General features: G+C 37.0%; 1 gene segment (V, D, J or C); it reads left to right on the top strand.

The window, feature by feature from the left end:
• The first annotated feature begins 1891 nt into the window (after nucleotides 1–1891).
• Nucleotides 1892–2530, top strand: LOC121433450. The segment is given in 2 exon segments: nucleotides 1892–1943; nucleotides 2124–2530. Coding segments are annotated over 2 exon segments (456 nt in total).
• The last annotated feature ends 8132 nt before the right edge of the window (nucleotides 2531–10662 follow it).

Here is a 10662-nt window from a genome sequence, read left to right as displayed (position 1 = left end):
GGGTAACTAAACATTCTTTGTTTTTCCTACTATACATAAAAGATTATGAATATTGTGTCCTATTATTTTCTGTGATACCCTTTATATACTGTGAAAATACATGTTTAATTGCAGGAGAATTTGAATTTGTAAGACTCAGTGGCTGCGTGTTCTATTTCAATGATCAGCAGTAAATGACATGAAACCACAGTCTGATCTCATTGCAGCTGATACAAAGCAAAGTACAAAGTTCTGCAAAGATTGAGAGCATGGCACATCTTGTTAGACACTGACAGGAGCATTTATTCATCTGTCATATTTTTAAAAACTGCCTGAAGCAGAGTTACTAATCTGTCATAATTTTGACCTTGAGATTGGGAATTTTGTTAATTCACATGTTGTTTGTCTCTCTCATATGATGATGTTACAAACTGACAAAGAGATCGAAATATGCTTTTCAGAAATAATTTAACATTTTATATATAAAAGTAGATTGATAAAATGATATAATGAATGAAGATAAATAGGAAATACATGTTACTTAAATGTATATTTAATTTTCAATAATAATCTTGGCTTAATGCTAGAATGTTAATGTTAGAAAACTACTTTGATTTAGATATCAAATGCCTAAAGTGCCATGTAAGCACTTGATTAATAACACAAATTTTGAAAGATCTTCTCCATGCACAGGTTAGATTGGCCTAGAACTTGTGCCCCAGGCTGAGCTCAAATATATAATTCTCCTTATTATGTCTCTCCAGATCTGATGTCTGAGATATGATTCCAATGTCTTGACTTGATGTTTTATTTATTTATTTTTCTGTTTCTTGTACTTTACACATGATACTGACTTTATAATTTACTTCTTATATGTCCTTTCAGAGTTCACCAACCTGAAGTCCAGATATGTTCTGTGAAATATGTTATGTCTTCGGATTTTCATTCATACCCAAACATCTTTTTCTTTGTATAGCTTCAGTCTCTGGTGCCATAGTCTCTCAATCTCTGTAAAATTACTGCTTGATTTAAGATGACAGTGGTCCCTTCTGGAGAAGATTTTTAGTGTTGACTATGTCAGAAAGACTATTTTCACCCTCTTACAATACTGCTGATTTGTAAATAATCTTAGAAAATGCATTATGGAATAAACACTCTTGGCAATTATTGTTCTACAACAATGAATTTTGAAAAAAAATCAAGTTTGTTTTCTTCCTCTTCTGTTTCCCACAATTTATCATATTGTTTCAGTTCCCTAAGTTGTGAAGATGACACTTGTTTCTATCTGCAGGATGTACCATTGCTTGAGATTTAAGATTCTCTCATCTCAATCTTAATGTTCACTAGGATTTTTATAGAGTGAATTCTGGGCTTCACTTTTTTGAGTCGAGAACCTAGAGTACAATGTTGGTGGCACTGTTCATCGTCTTCTCTTAAGTTTAGTCTTAAATATAGAATAACATGAACAAGCTTAACCTCCATTCTCTCTCTGTCTTCCCTTTCTCCATCATTTCTTTCTTTTATTGATTTTTTTTACTCTAAGTCCCTTTGGTTGTGATTTTTTTTAACATAATTTATCACTTCCATAGTATTGTTAATCTTAGATAGCTTCCTAACATTCTGCAAATCAAAATGATTTAAAATTACTGTGGATTTTAAACCAAAGTTGTCATTAGCATGTCTAAGAGATTTCTGTTTGAGTGTTGTAAGTTGGTATCATTCAGTGATTGCTCATACTCCCCATGTTGTTATTTTTGCCTGTTGATTGACACCAGCTACTCACATATACTGCCCATGCATTTTCTAAGATATTTGCTAACTGCTTTGCATAGACTCCTCCAACACAGTCAAACCACCTAGATAGAATTTATAAACCAAGCCTTTTCACTGAGAACTGACAGGCAGGGGGATCAACATGGTGTCACAAACCCAGGTTATCCTGTCCCTGCTGCTCTTGGTATCTGGTGAGAAATTCAAAAGTATTATAATCGTTTTAGAGTCACTTCTTTATATATAAGATATTTACAATGTGTGTCATGATAGAATTTGTCTTACACAATGATACTCTGAATATATGATATTACAAAGATATTAAATTCAATTTTTTTCATATTATGCATCATCATTTTTATTGCTGATTGCAGGTGCCTGTGCAGATATTGTAATGACCCAGTCTCCATCCTTCTTGGCTGTGTCAGCCGGAGAGAAGGTCACCATCAGCTGCAAGTCCAGTCAGAGTCTTTTAGATGTTTACACTAACTACTTGGCTTGGTACCAGCAGAAACCAGGACAGGCTCCTAAACTACTGATCTATGATGCATCCACTCGGCACACTGGGGTCCCTGATCGCTTCACAGGCAGTGGATCTGGGACAGATTTCACTCTCACCATCAGCAGTGTTCAGGCTGAAGATCTGGCAGATTACTACTGTCAGCAGCACGGCAGCTTTCCTCACACAGTGCTTCAGCCTCCAACAAAAACCTCTCTGAGATTCTCACCAGCTGGCTGCACCACACAGCCCTGGACCTGCATATGTTCCCCTGCTGACTGAGACTAATGTGTTTAAACAGTGGTGAAAAAGTTTGAAGAGCCCACCAAAAACATTGGTTTCAATCCCTCTCATATCTTTAGATATGAAATAACTTTTAAATGAAAATGTAAATAAGAATTCAGTGTTATCTTTCTATTCCTTCTGTAACACATTAACACAAGTTTTGCTGCTTGAATATGTAGGGTTTATTTTTATAATTCTGGAATTTCAGTGTCTAACATAAGACTATAAGGGCAGAAGTAATAATTATGGTAGCAGTTTGGAAGTTCTAGGGAAAAATGTTTATTGCTCTTTTACTGAATTCTGTGGTACTTTCTTATTTCCTTTCTGGTGTCCATTTCTTCTGTTTTTTTTTTCTTTCCCTTTCCATAAATTACTTTTTATTACATTTTAGTTAATTGAGAAGTCTTTTCTGTGTCCTTGTGAATATAGATTTGTTTGTCTGTGTGGTGTATGTGTGGGCATGTTTCTAGGTACACATTTGACATGGCATAGTGTGGACATCAGAGAACACTTGAACTATATTGATTGCTTGTCATTTGGTTCTGGGAATCAAAGTCAGTTATGACATCAGGCTTTTTGGCAAATGTCATTGCCCTCTGATGGATCTTTCTGCCCCTTAAAATCTTTAATTAAAATAAATTTATTGTACTCAAATTGTAATGATTTCCAAAGAGGCTGTAAAATTTGCATTCACACCTGCATTGCAATGGAGGAGTGTTACTCTTACTCCGCATCTTCTACAACATGAGCTATCATTGGTGTTTTTGAGCTTAGCCATTCTGACAGGTGTAAGATGGTATCTCAGAGTCGTTTTGATTTTCATTTCCCTGATGGCTAATGATATTGAGCAATTCTTTAAGTGTCTTTCAGCCATTTGCTATTATTCTGTTGATAATTCTCTGTTAAGATGTGTATCCCATTTGCTAATTGGGTTATTTGGTATTTTTATGTCTGGTTTCTTGAGATCTGTATTTTGGAGATTAATGCTCTGTTTGATGTGGGGTTAGCTGTTGTTTTGTCTTAATGACTTTTTCCTTTGCTTTAAGGATCTTTTCATATACAAGAAATCCCATTTATTAATTGTTTTTTCTCAGTGTCTGTGCTACTGGTGTTATATTTAGGAAGTCTTCTCTTGTGCCCATGAAGGCTACTTCCCACTTTATCTTTTATTCAGTTCAGATGAAGTCTTTGATCTATTTGGACTTGATTTTTGTGCATGCAGATAGATATAGTCTACTTGCATTCTTCTGCATGCTGACATCCAGTTATGTCAGTACCATTTGTTAAGGATGCTTCCTTTTTCCATTGTTTATTTTTAGCTTCTTTGTTAAGAATCAAGTGCTCAAAGAGGTGTGGGTTAATATCAGGGACTTCAATTTGATTCTATTAGTCAACCCATTTGTTTTTTTTTTTTCCAGTTCCAAGGTGTTTTCATTACTATAGCCCTATAATAAAGCTTGGAGGGAGAAATGTGTTGCCTCTGGAAGTTCCATTACTGTACATGAGTTTTTACTCAATTTTCTTATAAGCACGTTTTTTTTTTCCCAGTAAATCATATGTTTTTTTCTCTACCCACAAAACTTCCCCCATTTCTTCTTTCCTCTCCTATTATCTCTTCTTTTCTTAGTTCCTCTTCTACATTTATCACTATCTCTCATACATATACATTCACACATGCCTATACCTCCTGCCACTCATACCTCCCTACACCCACAAACACATATACACATAGACATGCATACAGAGTACATTTGCACATATTTGCACAAGACACTCATGCACTCATACGGACATATTTAGAATTGGAAAAGGATGGAAATTATGATATATACTGCCTTTGATTCTGGGGCCACATCTCCTTCAGCAGTTTCTCTGTCTGATTTTTGACTGTGGAAACTGATATCCTTCCATTCACCCTAATTGTTGATATAACTTTGTGCCAACAGATGTTCCCTTACCGTCTCATATCAACGAATAGAGTTCAGTGTTTTTTAAGGAGGGGGTATTTTTTTGTTCCTGTGTGAACCATATAGGAACTAATCATGTCTATATTTTCATTAAGAAACATTGAACATGTATTTTGAGATCTGGCAGGGAACAAGTGCTACAGACTACAAAAAGTTTCTGGAGATCTCCACATTCTCTAAAGTTGATTAGTTCTCTAAATGTTTCTGGGTAGTGATCCCTTGAGTTTAGAATGCTAAGTTTACAAAAGCCTCACGTAAATCTAAAAGGTACTTAAACCAACAGGTATGAATCATACATAGAAATTATCAAAAATCAAGTAAAAAATGATGTCCCAAAGGATAATCATTCACTGAAGGATCTCTGATCTGAAAAAGAGATCTGAAAAAGATAAAAGGTTGTGTGAAGATTTTTAAAATGTACTCATAAAATGATCAATTACAATAAAAGATAAAAAGCAAAAGAATTCATTCAGACAAGGATGTAGGGAGGAAGGCTGGTGACATATAGGCAAAGTTGAGCAAAATGGAGAAAACAGTCAACAACTCAGCCAAATAACTTAGCAAGGGAAATATCACAATTGAAATGTTAAATTAAAATGATACAACAGTCAGTGAAGGCACACTAGCCTATTTGAGCATATGACTCATGCAATTCTCCCAAATTTTCTGTATTGATAACAACCATTAGTTTACATTCATGAAACTCTTCCCCAAGGTCTATTTGCTTATGTGCCTAGTTTCTTCTCCTGAGACTAACTTCTAAAGTACAGCTATCAGAATATCAAAAGCCAGCAATCAAAAGCCCCCATTGATTTTCCTAATTAACATTTCTAAATAAGATTAGGCACCTCATCCTAACACCAGGTTTCTACTTTATAAACTACAATTTTACTATGTTCTATGTCCTGTCTCTCTATTGAGTGGCTGTCCTTTTTCTCTCTAAGACAAATAAATAATCTGCCCCCTTTCCCTGTTTCCATACCCCTCCTCCCCCTTCCTCTGTCTCCTGCATTTTCCCTTGTTCCCGGACCTCTGTTCCTCTGAAGTAAAGACTTCTCTTTTGTGTGAGAACTTGGCCTTGTGGGTCCTAAACTCATACTTTTCCTTTCACAGAGAACAAAGACATCACCATAAGACTCAATAAAACAGAAGTAAGAATATCCTGCATCAAGTTTTAAAATGAAGAAACAGCTGGGTGGTGGTGGCATATGCCTTTAATCCCAGAACCCAGGAGACAGAAGCAGGCAGATCTCATGAGTTTGAGGCCAGCCTGGTCTACAAGAGCAGGACAGGCATCAAAGCTACAGAGCAACCTTGTCTCGAAAAAAACTAAAGAAGAAGAAGAAGAAGAAGAAGAAGAAGAAGAAGAAGAAGTAGAAGAAAGAAGAAGAAGAAAGAAAGTAAAGAAAATGAAGAAACATAGTAATGAAACATCGTCTGTAGCCTGAGAAAGCAATCTTCATAGGAGGGGAGCACATCCAGTCTAGCGACATTGGCACACCAAGACTGAGCTAGCAACCTGGGCCGGAGCAGACCTGAGACAGAGAACTCCATAGGAACAGGTACAGGGGAGCAACCACTGAATGAATAAAACAGAACCAGAGACTGCTGAGGGTCCAGATATGAATCTGGGACTTTCAAGCTAGTGGACCTAATCCAGGAGCATGAGTCTTAGACCTCCAAGGAACTAGGCCTGAGCCAGGACCTCTGTGAATCTGGGCATGGATTTGGGACCTCTGAGGGAGTAGGCAGGAACCAGAGATCTCTGTGGGTCCAGGTGTGAGTCTTAGACTTCAGAGGGAGAAGGCCTGAGCCAGGAACTCTATGGGTCTGGGCATTTGGTCTGGGACATCAAAGGAAATAATCAGGAAACAAAAACCTCTACTGGTCTGAGTATGAATCTGCAACGTATGAGGGAGTAAACCTGACCCACATCCTCTGTGGGTCTGGATACACCAGAGCCTGAGAAATCCAAAGGAGTAGACCAGAGCCAGAGATCTTTGCAGGTCCAACCCCCAGCCAGGGACCTCTGCAGAAACAGATCCAGACCAGGGACATTTACAGACAGATCTGATCCAACAACCTAAGTTAGAGGAGAACTGAGACAGCAAACTACATGGGAGTAGATTAAAGCCCAGGACAGCCTCCAGGAACAAAGAGTGACCAAAGAGGTAACTAGAACTATGGCACTGACTGTAACATGGGGAGAAAACATCTGAGCCTTGGATTTACTTGCACCTAGAATATTAATCAAAATAATCACAGATAGTGCCAACCACTCCTCTTAGAGGAAAAGATGAGTAGAAAAAGTAAGAACACATACAACACCATAAAGAGCAACACGACACCAGTAAAACTTGAAGACTCTAACACACCAAGACTTGAACAACCAAATATAGATGAGGCAGAAGAAAAAATACCTAAAAAATAACTTCAGGAGAATGTTTGAAACTCTTAAAGAGGAAATTAGAAGAAACTGAAGAAAAATTGAACAAAAAAATGGAAAACATCAGCAGATCCCTTAAAGAAAACCAATAAAAAACAACCAAACATTTCAAAGAAACTATTCAAGACTTGAAAACTGAAGTAGAGAAAAGAAAACATAAGCCAAGGAAATTATAGAAACAGAAATCATGAAAAATGATTAGGAACCACAAACACAAGCATGAACAGCAGAATACAAGAGATGGAAGAAACAAATCTCAAGCACAGAAGATACAATAGAGGAAATAGACTCATCAGTCAAAGAAAACATTAAATCTAATAAAATCTTCACCCAAAATATCCAGGAATTAAAGGACACCATGAAAAGTTCAATCCTAAGAAAAATAGGTATAGAAGAAGGAGAAAAGTTCAACTCAAAAGCACACAAAATATATTTAACAAAATCACAGAAGAAAACTTTTCCAACCTAAAGAAACATATGCCTATGAAGATACAAGAAGCCTATAGAACACCAAATAGACTGCATCAAAAAAGTATCTTCACAACGTAATAATCAAACCACTAAACATACAGTGTAAAGAAAGAATATTAAGAGCTGCAAAGGAAAAAAGCCAAGTAACTTATAAAGGCAGACCTATAAGAATCACACCTGAATTTTCATTGGTGAAAATGAAAGTGAGGTCATGGTCAGGTGTTATGCAGGCGTTAAGAAACAATGGATGCCAGCCAAGAATACTATACCCATCAAAACTTTCAATCACAATAGAAGGACAAAACAAGATATTCCATGACAAAACTATATTTAACCAATACTTAGCCACAAACCCAAATCTACACAAAATACTAGAAGAAAAACTCCAACCCAAAAAAGTTGGCTATATCATCAAAAACACAGACAATTGGTGGTCTCATAGCAGCAAATACCAAAGAAGGGAAAAATGCACAAATTAACATCACCAATATTCAAAACTAAATTAACAGGAAATAGCAATCACTGGTCATTTATATCCCTTAATATAAATGAGCACAACTCTTGTATTAGAAGGCACAGGTTAGTAGACTGGACACAAAAACAGGATCCATCCTTCTTCTGCATACACAGAACACCTCCCAACCTCAAAGATAGACATTGTCTCTGAGTTACAGGTTGGGAAAAGTATTCTAATTGAATAGACCTAAGAAACAAGTGGGTGTAGTTATCCTAATATCTATCAAAATAGTCCTCAGACAAAAATCAATCAATAGAGACAAGAAGGACATTTCATATTAGTCACAGGAATCAAGAGGAAATTTCAATACTGAACATCTATGCCCCAAATACAAAAGCACCTTCATATGTAAAATAATCACTTCTAAAGCTTAAATCATACATTGAACCCACATATTAAGAGTGGGAGACTTCAACACTCCACTCTCACCACTGGACAGGTCAGTCAGACAAAAAAATAAACAGAGAAATAAGAGACCTAACAGATGTTATGACTCAAATGGACTTAACAGACATGTATGAAATATTCCATCCTGAAAACATAAAACATTCCCACACCAGCTAAGAATTATGAATAATAAAATGGTTTATTTTTTAAGGGGATAAACTTATAAATCACCTTCCTAAACAATGATTCTCTCCTTGCAAACAGGAAACAGAAAGTCTACTCACCAGAATGGGAAGAGAGAAGCAAGAAGGGAGAGAGAGAGTACCCATTTCCCACTTTTTTTTAAGTATAAGAGATCACACACCAGTCGGTTGGTATCATAAAAGCTTTTGGCTGAGGAACAGAAGGAGCTCCTGCAGCATCTCCCCCTTTTGTTTAAGTAAGAGAGTTCCAAACCTGATACAAAACAATATACACTAGGACCAGATATCAAGTGTAAGATTAGAAGTACAATCAGCATAAACAATATTAAGCAATGAACATATGTTAATGTTTTAATAAAAATTTTATCCTATGGAGACTAAGTCTTGTATAGAAAATGGCTTGGCTCGATCATAAGAGTACAGTAACTATGACTATCTAATCGTCAACCATATCAAAGGCCTGAGAAGGGAGATATATTACTTGAGCAGGCAGAAAGTACAATCAAGTAGCTTCCAAAGCAAGCAATATATGAGGCAGACCAATCAGCTACCTGAGAAATCACCCAAGTCTTATTTTTTTTTTGCAATGGTTAAGCAACCAACTTTGCCTAAGGCCTAGTGTAACTGACAGACTATTTTCAGAAGCAGGAAAAATTTTAAAACGATTTTACCCTGTCTTGGCAAGATTTGGCAGTCCAGTTTATCCATTTCTGAATACAATGTACCTTGTTATTGGTAGAGGTATTGTCAGTTCCTTGACCAAAGGCCAATTTTGCCAGGAAGAAAACAAGCTCCAAGTGGAAGAGAAAGATAATACAACCTCTCTCCCAGCAAAGAGGTAGAGATTTCTTCATGGATAATAATACAAGTAAAGAATCCCACTGTGTTAAGAAGCACACCAGGTAAGACAGTGCTCACTTCTAAATAATACCCCTCTCTAGGAAGGTGAACATCCAAACTGGCTAGGCTTCCACAAAGCCAGCACATTAAGTAGGATCAAAACCCCGTGCCATTGTCCTTGGCGTCTCATCAGCCCTCATTGTTCGCCATGTTCAGAGAGTCCGGTTTTATCCCATGCTTTTTCGGTCACAGTCCAGCTGGCCTTGGTGAGCTCCCAGTAGATCAGCTCCACTGTCTCAGTGGGTGGGTGCACGCCTCGTGGTCCCGACTTCTTTGCTCATGTTCTCCCTCCTTCTGCTCCTCATTGGGAGGCTGGGAGGAGGTGGAAACTTGTTTTTTGTTTATGTTTTTTTTTCTTCTTTTCTTAATAAAAAAAATTATTAAAAAAAAAAAATAAAAATAAAAATCCCAACAATTAAAAAAAAAAATACCCCTCAATTCCTATCCAGCAGTCCCCATAACACCCCCTGCCTTGGGTACCATATCCTGGCCCACAACTCCACCAGAAGACATCTGCTTACCTTGAGGTCATGCTAATTTTAAGAACCCATTGTAGGTAGAATACCAGACATCACACAAATATTCACAACCCCAGGGCCATTAAAATTTTCCATAAGTGAAGCCAGCACTCAAAACCACAGAGGTGAGGTTTATGTGGTAAAAAGATCCATTCTAGGGCTGAGCAGTGGTGGCACATGCCTTTAATCCCAGCATTCAGGAAACAGAGGCATGCGGATCTCTGGGAGTTCGAGTTTGAGGCCAGCCTGGTCTACAAGAGCTAGTTCCAGGAGAGGCACCAAAGCTACAGAGAAACCCTGTCTCAAAAAACCAAAAAAAAAAAAATCCATTCTAAGACAATATCATCCCTCTGCAAAAAATTCCTGTAGGAGAAATTCTGGAAGGCAATATGACTAGAATACAATTAAGATTTGGATTCACCCTATCCACATGTGCCTCCTGTAATTTCTCCTCAACAATCTCCAATTCTTTTTCTGCTATTGCCTCTAATTATCTGGGACTATTTAAGTCTTTATCACCATCTAATGGTTAGCTTTAAATGAATTATAAGATTGGGTGTTATCCCAACATCTGGTTGTAGACTGGAAATGTCTCCCAATAATCTTTGAAAGGCATTTTAAAAAGGTCTCTCCTAATTTATGCCTTTTGTGATCTAAATTTCTGTAACTTAGGTAATTAACAGAATCTCCTCTTTGAATCTTTTCAGGAGCAATTTGTAA

Source organism: Microtus oregoni, unplaced genomic scaffold, assembly GCF_018167655.1.
Source record: "Microtus oregoni isolate MIOR12 unplaced genomic scaffold, Mior012 000002F_ref0000024, whole genome shotgun sequence".
In the NCBI taxonomy this organism is placed as follows: Eukaryota; Metazoa; Chordata; class Mammalia; order Rodentia; family Cricetidae; genus Microtus; species Microtus oregoni.
Note: the sequence above shows the minus strand (reverse complement) of the source record. Positions and strands in the feature narration are given on the sequence as shown.